This window comes from Chelmon rostratus, chromosome 7, assembly GCF_017976325.1.
Source record: "Chelmon rostratus isolate fCheRos1 chromosome 7, fCheRos1.pri, whole genome shotgun sequence".
In the NCBI taxonomy this organism is placed as follows: Eukaryota; Metazoa; Chordata; class Actinopteri; order Chaetodontiformes; family Chaetodontidae; genus Chelmon; species Chelmon rostratus.
In genome coordinates this window covers 13,323,441-13,337,694 of record NC_055664.1, presented here as the reverse complement: position 1 = coordinate 13,337,694, position 14,254 = coordinate 13,323,441, and the positions used below count along the sequence as shown (strand labels likewise).

Below are 14,254 nucleotides of genomic sequence, written 5' to 3'. Positions count from 1 at the left end.
GGACAGATAGATAGATTAAAAGAAATTGGGATAAGTTAAAGTGAATGTAATGATCTGAGATGTTTATCCCCCACTAAAGTCCATTTTAGGTGTATTTTTCCTCTCTCGCTCTCTGACCTACCACACACACACACACACACACACACACACACACACACACTCCCCGTGAGCGCGCACCGCTCAGTTGGCAAAGTTTGACGCGCAGACTTTCGCGGCGCTGACGCGTAAGACAGAAACTAGTGAACTATGCGGGATATTTCTCTGTGACCGGCCAGAATTTATTCACTCCGCGGCGATAAGAAGTTCGGCGCCTCTCGGCTCACGTCTGACCGTGAACGGAGCTATATCAGCCTCCACCTGCGCCTCGGAGTTTCGGAGTTTTGCTCTCGGCGTCTGAGGGCGCGTAACTTTCGGGGGAAGACAAACACTCGGATTTGGGGGCTGTTTGGCACCAGACGCGACATCGTGTGCGCCAGGCGTCAGGCGTAGGAGACTCATTTGGCAGGTTGGACTCTGAAAGCTTGAAGTTGCTCAATGGAAAGTTAGTTTGAACGACTTCTTGGTCGCGGCGTGTTTTAAGCGAATCATATTTCCCTGAGCCACTGCAAGGTGAAGAGGACATCTGCTAAGTTCTGTTGAAGCGTGCGTTGTGGAGTTTCCCGAATCACCATGAGCGCAGCGGTGGTTTTCCAGATGTGGATGCTTTTGTTGCTGGGGACTGTGAGCGGGGTCGGGCGGGCTCAGGTCTCCACCGCCAAAGTGATGAGGGGCAACAACAGGAGAGACGGTGAGTGTCTTTATCACTTAATTCTGCTGCTGTTGTGCTTGTTGCTTGTGTGTTGCGTCTCTTTCATCTCTATAAGTGGTGTTATTACTGAAGACTTTTCCATTATAAAGTTTAGAAAAGTGCATATATGCATCACTGTATATTTATACTGATATGACAGGAACACTAACTCATTGAGATATTTAAATGACAAATAGGAAATATGCTTCTTGCAATGACTGGCCTGAACAGACATCACTTTACTGACATTGTGTGGGTGGAGACAGTGGTGAAAAAGCAGGAAAGTTAAATGATGCAAAGTAGGTGCAAAGCTGTGGAGAAGAGAAACAGCATTATTATTATTATTATTATTATTACTACTACTATTGAGGAGCATGCATGTATGGGACTTTGCTGCGGTGCATCTCTCCTTCACAAGTCTTCAGATTCCGTCTTGCCTATCTAACTTCCTGCAGGTGCGCCATGCTTACTTTTCACTTGGCCCTGAGGCTAAAGTCACGGTGCTACAGTGCCTTCGATTACACACACACTCGCGCGCACACACACAGCTGCAGGGTTGCTTTTGGCAGGGAAACATGAAAATACCACTGTATTAGGTTCTAACCTGGACGACTGCCCCCGAGGCCTGTTTCACCTCGCACTCCTCCTGTGTGTACTAATAACAGAAGAATAACATGGACACACTAAGTAGTCTACATTTCAGTGACCTTTGCTCCCCACCAAATACCTCTGTATCTTGGCGAGGTTCAGATTATTGCTTTGTTCCTGCACGGAACCGCTCACGACGGATCATTATATGAACCGAGTCTGCCGTGCATGTGCCTAGCAAAGAGTCCAAACAGGCTTTGAGAAGTCACTGTCTAAGTTTTGTTGTTTAAACTTGAATGTGTGGCATCCACACACGTTTGACTGATGGATCGCAGCTTGTCAGAAGCAAAACAGTTGCTGGGTCTGGTCCAGTCACAAGTGTGTGTCTAAACGGCGTGAGACAGAGCAGGGAGACAGGAGTGAAGACAAAGGGACGGCTTGTTGTAAAATAAAAACTGATACTGTACGACGACGACAGCTGCACCAATGCTGTTTGGTCTAGATTCAAAACGGCAGCGGGATAAAAAGTCTCTGTTCTCTCGCTGGATGAGAGAAGAAAAAAAGAAGATCATAAGAAGCCAGCACTAAAGCTCCAACGTGCATTTCTGATTCTTTATAAATGGCTGTTTTTATTTGTTTTTAATCAGACCAACATGTTAGCTCAACAGAAAATCTCCTCTTGACTTATTATGTCATGTCATCAAGTCACCAAGACTACAGTGAAACATGCATTTGAAGCCATTATATGTTGCATTCCTCATTAAAATGACTAAAAACAACTCAACCTATGTTATATATTTTGTAAGTTGTGTACTTACATTATCCAGCTTTCAATATTGTTCAAACCCAGAGAAATCCTGAACTTTTATTCAACAGTGCGTTTCATTTGGTCATCTGTCAATGGACGGGGGGGGGGGGGGGCATCAGGACATCAGGTTTCCCCAGAAAAGCTGAAAGAAATTTGTTCCCCTCAATATTCAGACTCCAGAGCGCCCTGGATGTGTATCATTCGCAGAAAACCTTGTGTATCTCGTCCACCAGCAGCGAGCACGGTGTCAGAGCTTTGGGTCCGTCCTGGAGGTCCTACGGGCCACCGCCGCTGCAGCCCTACATTTTTTGGGCCTGGCCCCACATATTTCTGCTCCTCCACAGCACAAGTGACACACTGTGCATTCATCTCTTATCGGCTCTTGTTCACTCATTTTCACAAACTTTTAATGGAGTTGTGTTTTTGCTTGTTTTCCTCCTACAGTTAAACACTCAACTTTAGCAACATATGTCAATGTTTACAATGCAACAATTCTTGTTCATTTTCTACATATTATCAGACTCTCATTAAAATACACTTTGCTTCAACCTCTCCATTAAAAAGAAAAAGACTTCTTTGTGTTGGAGCAGGAGTACCTCTCAGTATCCGTTTCAAACCCACACTAGGCCTTGAATAAACACTTTTTCTATATAAACACATACTTAAAGGTCCACTAAGTAGGATTTAGGGCGATCTACTGGCAGAAATGGAATATAATATTCATAAGTATGTTTTCATTAGTGTACAATCACCTGAAAATAAGAATTGTTGTGTTTTTGTTACCTTAGAATGAGTTTTCTTTATTTACAGAGGGAGCAGGTACACCTCCGTAGGGTCTGCCATGTTTCTACAGTAGCCCAAAATGGACAAACCAAACACTAGCTGCAGAGAGGGCCTTTCATGTTTGTCACATCCTTAGCGGCCACTACAGCGGAGGGTGAGGTGAGGGGTCTTCAGTTGGTTGCAATGTGTAACCTGACCTCTACATGACACTAAATCCTACGCACTCGTCCTTTAGGGTTGTTGTGTGGTTTGGTTTGACTGAAATCAAAAGAAAAACTCGCCTCAGTGTTGCACATATCCCTGAGCTGTCTACACTTGCCATCTGTCAAACTCATCCAGAATTTGGGAACTCCCTGTAATAATGATGTCAGCAAATGATTGGTTTGGAGGAAAAGATGGCTGTTACCATTTAGGAGTCAGTTGTTCTCCAAGTTTCCACCCTCAGATGGGACCAGAAAACATGCTTCATCTTCATAATAACTTCAAGCGGGAGATAGAGTAGCGTTGCACAGTTTCAAAGGGTCAGCATATCAATCACACCTCCACCAGCAGCTACTATAAGAGCAGAGAGTAATCGTTCTATCACAGGAGCTTTAAAGATGAGGTGGCGTAACTTTTTTTGAACACTCACTCAGGGACAGGGCTCGCTGAAGTCGTCTTTATGTTTGGTTAATATCAAATCAGACTGACTCCATCAAAGTGAATTCTTTGATCTATTGATGATCTTTTGTTACACAATGACTGTGAGTCGCTGTGATGCTGCCGCTGAGACAGACGGGTTGTTAGATGCTGCACAGCTCTTTAATCCACTGCACGTAGTCTTACAAGACTCCAAAGTGCCCACACGTTATCTTTACGTGTGAGTGTGTGTGTGTGTGTTTGTGTGTGTCAGCGTGTTTATACACTTACAGTCGGCTTATGTGGAATATGAGAGCTTAGTTCCGTTATTTGATTGACTGGGGCTGATTAGCTGTGTTTCCATGTGCAGGAGCGAACCTCAAGCTGATAGGGGCTCTGCAGCTTTCACTCATCCATTTACCATTGTGTGTGTACCTTTGTGTATTTGAATGTGTGTGTGTGTGTGTGTGTGTGAGTGCTCTGACAGAATGTCTTAGCTCACTTCAAGGAATTCCCCCCAAGGTTTTTTCTCCTGTGTTTGTTCAGCCTTTTGCTCGTTCTTTTCGCCTGCCATTGAAGTGTGTCTGTGTGGGCATTTAAGAGGCTGGAGGGGGTGAGACTGGGGGTGAGACAGGGGGAGGACAGAGTGTATTTGTAGAAAAAAAATACACATGTAAACACACAGAACAAAGTACACACTCTTTAGTCTTTCTGCCCTGAATAACCTCTCATTTCTGCTGAAAACAGCAGATGTCGTATATAGGATCGACACATCATAGTGTGTGTGTGTGTGTGTGTGTGTGTGTGTGTGTGTGTGTGTGTATGCAGGCACAGATACAACCCAAGCATACAGCCGTCAGATACTGACACAGTCACCCTGACACAAACACAGTGTGAGAGTACACTACCATCCCACTCACTACTAAAACAACACAAACGATCACACACGTTTGACCGTGTGCCTCATAAGAACAGTACCATTAGTCTTAAATACAGAGCGTCAACTCATCTCAGTACTTCTTAGTTTTTGCTTTAAAATTGAGTCTTTCTAAGCGATGCTCTGTGTCGTGATGCGAGAAAATGTTTGCCACTGGCTGGGAAATTGTGACTGCCCCCTGCTGGAGTTTAAGAGCGCGACTGGATCAGAGGTGCAACAGTTGATCGATTAGGTGTCAGCTACTGAATTCATCACCAACCTTTCTGAAAAGCAATTCATCAGTTTGAGCAAAATTCTCTAATTTCTTTACTCCCCCTCAGGACAGTAAACTTGAGATCTTTGGGTTGTGGACAAAAAAAAACATTTGAGGACATTATCTGGGCTTTGGGAAACACTGACGGACGTTTTTCACGTTTTTCATGTTCTGATTTTTTTTATAGACCAGCTAATCAATTAATCAAGAAAATGATTAATAAACAATGAAAATAGTTGTTAGTTGCAGCCCTAGATTGGCTTGCATCGATGTCCGAGCTACTCTTTGAAGCATAGTCAGAGAAATTCTGTCCTCAAATATTCAGAATCCAATAGAAATTCACATATCATGAAAAGTCAGAAGAAATCAACAACGATTCATGATGGTACAATTCATGAATTTGTAATTTTCCACGTTTTGTAATACTTCAAACGTTCAGCATTTGTCATTAGATGGCCTATTTATTCATTCACTTCTTATAGGCAAGTGGAGATGCATGTATCCAATGCTGTCATCAGCCCTACTTGAATAGCTAAAACATGTATCACCGAGTCAAATTCCTATGTCAGCGTACATTTAACTGCTCTGATTCTGACATTCTGTCCACACTCCCTTTTTATCCTCGTGTATTAACATTTTTTCCCTTAATGTTCAGTTCCACGACACACCTGGGTTACTACGAATGTGCAAAATCACTGTTGCACAAACACATCAAAACGCACTGAGGTGTTGCGTAACATCACGCGCGAGGCGATGTGTGAAATACTTTGAAGATTTAAGTGCGCTGTTATCTTTTTTAACCCTGTTGACTTTCAGATTAACTTAAGTTATGCAACTATTATTTACACACACACACGCACACTCATGCACAGCTGCGATGCTGCTTGTAGAGACCAACCTTGCAAACATACAGTGTTTGCATCATGCAGTCACTACGCTCACTGTGCTAAACAGAGAATATATGGAACTTCTATTCAGTGTTAGAACTACATAATCTTTTCTGAAGGCTCCTGGCATGTCCCTCTGATTCCTCCGCTTCTTTCTTCCAATAGTTCTTCTCTTATCTGTCGCCTTCCTCTCTCCATGCGGTCTTATCAGTCTGTGCCTCGCCACATATCACTCCATCTCTCCAGATCCTCCACTTTCAATCTCTCCCTTTCTCATTTCTGTCTTTATCTTCCCATCCGCCTCCCAGCCCCCTCCCATCTGTCTCAGCTCTTTTTTAATCAAAAGCTATTTCAACCTGTTGGCTCTGCGAGCAAATATAATGTGGCAAACAGTGTCACAAGAGATGCGTGCCGACACCTTCACACAAACTAAAGCCACCTGCACAGGGAAAATACATTTAGTCCACCTTTGTAAGCCAACAGATGTTTTAACATCCATTGTTGATGCACTGAAAAGATCTACATTCATGCTTTAAAAAGGGGGCACAGAGTCAGAGGCATTAACAAAAAGAAGCAAGTTACACAGTTTTCACCCATATGCACCCATATGAGTGGCTGCGCTCACAAATGTGTGTGTGTGCTCTCATTCTCTTCAGCGAGGCGTTGGTGATATCAGTGAGTGTGATGTCATGGTCCTTGACTGTGTCTGAGAATTCAAAGTGACCTTGCCTCTGAACACACACACACACAAGTGCACGCACACACACACACACACACACACAAAGAATATGCAGCCTTTTAAAACATGCCTGAGCATCCAAACATAAAATATGCAGTAAAAGAGAAAAATGTGCTTTTATCTACTGCAGTGGGGGTGAGAGAAGTGGATTTGACAAAACAATCTCACCTCAAGGAGCTTTTGATTATTATCACACAGTCTTCCTCAGCAGGTGTTCTTTACCCAGTTGAAGCTGTTAAATTTTTCTTTTTTCTGAGCACTTTGAGGACTTCTTCTCGTCATGCTGACTTAAACGTTGAGACACAAAGTTGATTCTCAACCTTGGAAACTAATCTTAATCCAAGTTAATTTGAAAAATAAAATAAATCTGAAGTCTAAAAAACTGACCTATCTGAATTCTTCCTCTGTGCTTTGAGGTGCAGGGAAACATAGATTTGCTTGCGGCGGATGATCAACCTGCTTGAGTCAGTGGGTTCAATGGGTTCCAAATGTCTGTGTGTCACTGTATTAAACACAAGGGCGACAGCAGGGAGGAGAGTCACTGAGGTTATTGGAAATCATGAGTCACACTCAGGACACCCAACATGAAATTACTCCCCACCCGTCCACCCAGGCTGACACACACACACACACACACACACGCTAACACAATTACAGGATCTCCCTTGCAAGGGGATCCCCCAATAAACACACATGCACACACACACACACATTTCTTTTGAGCATTTCATTTGAGCCAAAGTTACCCCACCCCTAAACATTTGGCAGACAGTCTTTCCTCCCCTGCACAGAGAAAATAGGGTGGTGACCACTCTGACAGTGTGACAGGAGAGGAGTGTGTGTGTGTGTGTGTGTGCGGTGTGTGTGTGTGTGTGCGGGTGTGTGTGTGTGTGTGTGTGTGTGTGTGTGTGTGTGTGTGTGCAATAGCATTAGAGAGGCAAAGAGTGAGATGATGCCTTGGAAATTGAGTGGAGATAGGTGCAGGCTCGTATATGTGGCTATGCTCCCATTTTAGGAGGAAAGGGGGACAGGAGAGAAGGGAAAGTTTAGAAGGGAGCTTAGAAGAGTTAGAGGGCACAGAGGAGGAGGAGAGGGAAAAGGTGTGTAGAGAGAGATATGCCAAGTTAAAAGACCTGTCCCTCCACTTTTCTGCCCCGTCAGCTTGGAGAGAGAGATAGTAAGACCGACGGCAAGCCAAATGGACAGAGTATAAAGGAGGAGACGGCAGGAAGCGGGACTGATAGAGGAGTGCAGGGGGGAAAGATAAGGTATTTTTGGAGTATATTGAGTACAGTGCCAAACATCAGTAGATTATCTGTTCTCAGTATCTGATCAAAACTTGAAGTGTACAGAAAAAGGTAAAACAAGCAGGCACGACCATGACTCTGTCATGAAGGCTGCAGACAAATCCAGCTTCACAGATTGAGGGGGGGGCCACATTCGTGCACACTCACTGAAGCAGAAACATAATTAAGCTTCTTCACCTCATGCCCCAAATGTGATTGTTTAAAGAGGAATAAATTCCTCAAGATTATCCAAACATACAGCCTCCTCTAATACAGGAAAACATTGATTTCTTGTCCAGGTAACAGCCATCATCACTTGTTATCACCTATTAAGATTAAGCCAATTATAATGAGTTGTAGATAAGGGGAAGCAAAGACCTGACGTGGACTTCCAAAAAGGGTAATGCCTCTAAAGTTTTGTGCTGCAGTTGCAATGTGAAGGATTTAAGAGTAAAACTACCGCAACATCTACAGAGGCAACAAAATGTAGCACAGCTAAATCCAGTGTTTGCAACTCGGCAGACATGAGGATCGATCTGGACGTGTGCTTTTTGTTTATTCTGACCTGAAACTGTTGATATGTGGTGTTGTTTTATGTGCCATATGAGTGAACTGTGTGTAGCTTTGATGTCATTTGCAGCAGATCAGGCCATAACGCACATCTGCCTGCTCTTAACCACACACCTCAGTCAGCCTCCCCAGTGGCTCATTGATATTGAGCAAATGATGTTAGCTGACGTTAGCAAACTCAGAGCAGTAGTTCCACATTCACACTTATTTGCCTTCTTGCTGAGAGGTAGATAAGAACTTACCTACCTTTTAAAAACACAGACTTCCAGTTTTATGTGAGGTCACGTGCACCTGCATGGTATTTTGTTACCTGCCTACAGAGACAGGCCAGCTGTATCCTGCTCTTTACAGCCTTCATGCTATGCTAAGCTAAGCTAAGCATCTGCTGGCTGTATCTTAATATGGACAAATATGAGCAATATTTATCTTCTCACCTAACTCGGAAAAATATATATATATATTGCTGTATAAACTGAGTGAATTTATCCACTTTGTGATTACTGACAGCTCTTTCAGTGACTTATTAATGCAAAGTTCTGGTGATGTCCTCAGGCTTACTTATCTCCAGTGATGTGCACTGTCTCCTTTTGGTTATACTAACTCAATTTATAAGCCAATAATGCTCCTGCTCTGAAACTGAGCCGAGCTGAGGACACAGTATACTGTTGAGGAGAATTAGAGAGCCAGCCTGAAAAGAAAGAGAGAGGGAGACAGATGTTTAGTCCTTGTCGGTCTTGTAGCTGAGCCATCTGACTGGCGCAGTGGATGCAGATAACAGATGAGCAGGAAACTGAGACGGAGAGAGAGAGAGGGGTGGCGGAGGGGGGGGAGGGTTAGTGGAAAGAGAGGATGGGAGGGATGCGGGGGGGGGGCAACAGAGAAAGAGAGCGATTAGGTCAATGGATGAAAGAGGAAAGATGAAATGAGGAACACGCAGAGAATAAAGAAGGAAGAGGCACAGAAATTAACGAGCAGAGCTGGAAAACGTGGGAGAATAAACAAGTGGAAAGTTCTAACTGAAGGGGAGATGAGGGTAATGGAGAGAGGAAGAACAGAAGGAGGGGAGGAGAAAGGTGGCATAGCCTGCCCGTAAGGCTGGGTGACATGGCAAAAAAAAAAAAAAAAACTGATCTCAATAATGTTTCCCATTTTGATCAATATCAATATTTATCACTGTGTATAATTTGATAAAGTATCCTAATATCCTTCATTAGTTAAACTTCAGATTCAAGTTTACTATCATACAAATAGAATAACATAATGCAAACATTTAACTGTGCAAACATGCTTTATCTGCCTTAAAAACTGTAGACTGACCGACTGCATTTATTTCTGCTGTGGCTGTTTGATCTGTCCATGCTGAGCAAAAAATATACAATGTTTACTATCGTTATCAACGTGAATTTTATCACGATCCCGTATCAAGATCTTTCATCTCCCTGCCAACGTGTGAGTATCACAGAAATAGCTGACAAGCAGATGAAAGAAAGCGAGCGAGAGAGACAGAGAGGAGGGAGATAAAATGAGGCAAACAGAGAGAGAGAGTGACGGATATGAAAAGAGACGGAGTAGAGGTGTGAAAAGAAGGATAGAGAGTGCGTCTCAGAAGAGAGATGGGAGTGGGAGAGGGTGTGCTGAATAAGCAGCGAAAGGGGAAAAAACAAGAGACTGAGGGATAAGAAGAGCACAGAAGGAGAGGACGTTTGGAAAGAGGGAGGGAGTTTGGGAACATGCGGGGAGGCACGCCCGATAGCGACAGAAACACTGATGAATAAGAGTGAGGGATAGTAAGAGGAGCAAAAAACTGAGCGCGCTCTGTCTCGGTCCTCGACAAACAAAGCTGATGTGACTCAACAGTAAAACTGCTGAGCCAGTTGTGTGAGTTCGGTGGAGATACGGAGACAGGCGGAGAGAAGGATGGTGTTTGTACGTGTGTTTGGTGATGGATGGTGGTGCAGAAGCTGTGTGGTCCTCCGACCTACAGCAAAGATGGAACCCCACTTAAACAGCTTAAATGAAGCGTACTGAGCAAAGTCATTTACTTTTTGACGTTTGCTTAAAATATGAAAAGCTAAAGGTTTTCCAAAAACTACTCAGCTGTACAGGAGACTTTCAGCTCGACAGAGGGTTGTGATGTATCCTGCAGTTTAGTTTACAAATGCAGTTTAACTCAGACCCCTTACAAACAGACTGAAAGGGACAAATCTCAAACATTCATTTTAAAGGCATTAGCAGTGTCATACAGAAAGGTGTTGGGCCTCCATTCACTGCCAGAGCAGTATCCTGCAAAATACATCACACTTACTATTACAGTGTGTGCAACAATGGCTCTAGTTGCAGCTGGTGTGTTAATCACACTGATATCCCCTCAGGCGAGGCGCTGCAGGCTCTCTTAGGGGATTGTGAGGGGAATTAAAAGGTTCTCTAGTGCAGCTATCCGGCAGTTATCGGGGGCTGGTTTCAGTGGTTTGGAGGTCCCAGGCAATGATGCTTAACCCAATCATAGCTAGTTAACAAAAATCTGGAGGCAGCTCTTTTCAGTTCAAGTTACTACTGAACCGAAGGACAGACAAATGAGAACGAGAACTGAAGAACAGTCGTGAACAGCCAGTCAGTTCGAGGAGGAGGTCGGCACCGGGCTCGGTGCAGGTGGTTGATGCCTGTAACATCTACTTATCCACTCATGTGCAGAGAGTTTTATCTGACTGTCCATGTGAGCAGTAGAGGTCTAGTCTACTGTAGTGGGTGTACTCCGATGTGATTTCGTTCACTAGAGCTCGATGAGGCTTCGGTTACCACAACTGATTACATGACATCACAAAAGAAATTAAAGATGGCATAAATAGGAAGAAGCAAGACAGGGAAGGACTGTCAGTAGTTCCCAAGAACTTCAACAACTCCTTACAAATGCAAGGGAGCAACACCAGAAAACGATGGAGCAGGGCTTTCAATTTTCAAGCACCAAAAAACTTTGAAGTGAAATCAGTCTCTAATATGAACCCTGAAAAGAGCCAAATTTTCACCTTGGATGAGCAACAAAAATCAAATGAACTGACTTTTACTTGAGGCCTGATACACAGAGCGTGTCTCAGAGTACAACAACATGGTGCAGCCCTTGCCAGGAATGTTTCGAGACGTTTGTAGAGTCTCTGCTCGAGAAGGAAGCTGAGCCAGTGTTAGATGCATGTCCATTTGCCTGTTAGCATGAGCGCAGCACTGAAGAAGCTCAGCATTTTGCACTCTGTCTCTTCTGTTATTTTTTTGCTGATAGGACGCAGGTGAAGGTCAATGTACACTAATGGCTGCAGGGAAGTACACCCCAAAAATTTTCTCTAAAATTTCCAGATTATTCTGTGATTTTGAGCCCACAAGGACGTGGACCCTTCTGTGTACGACAGTGAGACAGACATCTTTATCAAGTGTGACAGCACCCAGGTGGGTGCTACACATTGGTGATGTTGGAGGTGAGTTTTCCCGCTTCACTGAAGTGCTTTGAGTATCATAATAAAGCACTACATCAATATAATCCATTATTTCTGTTATTATTATTTTTATTACCTCATTCTAAATGCTACCAAAACACAGAAGATCGTCCCGGTCCCAAGGCAAGTGACAGACCGTGAGCCAGTGGTCATTAAAAGCCAGACAATCATTCATGTGTCCTCGTACAAATACTCAGGCATCCACATAGACGGGCGTCTTTGCTGGATACCACACACTGATAACCTGTGCGACAGACTGCAGCAGAGACTACGGCGACTGAGGCTGTGTGCAGTGAGCAGCCAGCTCGTGTTGACGTTCTACCGGCCAATCCTAGAGAACATCATCGGACCTGAAATTGCAGCATGGTTTGGCAACAGTGCAGCTGAAAAGCAGGCTCACCATCCTGCGCAAAACAGCACTGAGGGTGATAGGGACGAAAGGATCCAAGCTCATACAGAGCCTTTGTGAGAGGGCAGTCATGGAACAAACAACAGAAACCATCGCAGACTCTCAACATCCCCTCGTCTATTTGAGTATACACCTATTCAAGTCGGTCCCTGACAGCCCTTGTATGCATATAAAAGCAAACGATGGATGTAACAACAGGCTGATTTGCAAACACAATTTAACATCCTCAGTCTGACAGACAATGTGTTGTATCAATTTTCCAGCCTATACACAGTAACGGATTGATGGGAGCTTTGACCCACCAGCGCAGGTTTCTCCCCTGTAATGTGGTTTTCGGAGGCTTCAGCCTGTTATATGTGTTTGTTTGTGTTCCGCCCTCTAAAATCTCTTGTTCCAAAACCCTAAAATCTATTCAGCATGAGCCTACTCAACACAATGAGAGCTGCTGCTTTAAAATTGCTCACGTCCACAAAGTCTTTGGGGACGAGTAAAATAACAGAGTAGCTGGGCTCTGCCTGCGGCATAGAAATGGAGTCAAGCAGCGCTGAATCTATTAATCAATTAGTTGATCGTTTATGCTATTTATGAAGCAAAATGGCAGACATTTGCTGGCTCCGGCCCCTCAGATGTGAGCCTTTGATCCTTTTCTCTGTGTTATGTCATGTAAACATGATATCTTTTTTTAGGTGTCTTTTAGTCACTCAAAACAAGCAGGCTGACAGAATCCCTTCGGGCTCTGAGAACTGGAGAAGGCAGGTAGAACAATTGTTGATGATGGAAATAATCATGAAGCTGGGGAGGAAGCTGAGGCAGACAAGTGCACTGCTACACTTACATGACACAACCAACTTACTGCAACATAAACCCAATGGGCCCTTTGCAATAAGGCACCATAGGCTGAGCCCACCTAAAAACTCTAACTAACTGCCTCCTCCACTCAGTGCTGCAGCTGTTCCTGTGGTAGTTTATAAGCCCAGCCTAAAACAGCTAGTGCACAGTTGAGAAATCAAGTCACTGAGTGTGTGTGAAGGACTATTTGCGGGTCCCGAACGAAACCTCTGAAACAGTACAGCAGGTGCAAGCTGCAAGTTTAGGATGTTTTCTCAAGAAAAAGACACCGACGAATCAAATGTTTCAAATGTTTTCAGCACCTGCCGCAAGTTTAAAGGACGAGGCGCAGAGCCTGAAAAAATATTAAGCTGCCAGTGGGTTTCTGCTACCTGGGCTAAGTGAGGGTGAGAACATGACAAATGTCAGAAGTGACACTGCAGAAAGATGAGAGCAGGCGCTTCATTCACCCCAGGAGATTCATCCCCGCTGAAGGAAAGAGATAAACACTCTGTGTATTTATGTTGTGTGTTTCATGTGTGTGTGTGTGTGTGTGTGAGAGAGAGAGGGAGAAATCCTCTAGTGCACTGTGAGAGCTATGTCTTTGTTACTCTGACAATGGTGCTCTGACACAAATGAAAAAGATTCTTTTTTTCCCTCCTCTGTCAAACACTTTTATCTTTCCTTCTCCGACTGTCAGCGTTTCTCCCCACATTTCCCTCACTCTCTCTCTGATTCTCCATTTGTGTACCTCAGCATTTCTCTCTCCCTCTCCCTCTGTCTCGTCTTGTCTTCATTAGCTTCCCCTCTCCTGTTTTCATTTCATCATTTACTCTCTGAATTTGGTATCTGAGCAGCCGAGAGCGAGGAAGGGAGAGCCGCGAGTGCGGAGAATACAAATACAGAGGAGACGGAGGGAGACGTGGGGATGGGGGACACGGATAGGAGCACAGAAGAAAGGGGAGACGGCATTGTTAGCCGGATATCAGAGGGGGAAAATGAGAAAGAAGCCAGAAAGAAAAGTTAGCAGGCAGGAAAAAGGAGCAGAGGAGAAAGAGAACAGAAGACGAGAAGGGGAAAGAAATGGCAGGAGGATGGCGTTATGTGCTACTGTGGAGCCTGCAGCAGGATAAGTGATCCCAGTGGTGGATAGAAGGTCAGATACACACCGACAGGCAGACCACTGCTTAACCCTGCACTCTGACCACACACACTCGAGCACGCGCCTCCTGACACACACACACACACACACACACACACACAAACACACAGTATGCAC

At 44.3% G+C, this 14,254-nt stretch overlaps 1 protein-coding gene across 1 annotated transcript in view; it reads left to right on the top strand.

Moving 5' to 3' along the window:
* Positions 1 to 252: 252 nt before the first annotated feature.
* pdgfd (platelet derived growth factor d) overlaps positions 253 to 14,254 on the top strand; it is a 48,332-nt gene continuing 34,330 nt past the window's right edge. The window contains exon 1 of the mRNA XM_041940990.1: positions 253 to 787. Within this exon, the coding sequence (XP_041796924.1) occupies positions 670 to 787 (118 nt within the window). The 5' untranslated portion in view covers positions 253 to 669. The remainder of the gene's footprint in view (positions 788 to 14,254) is intronic.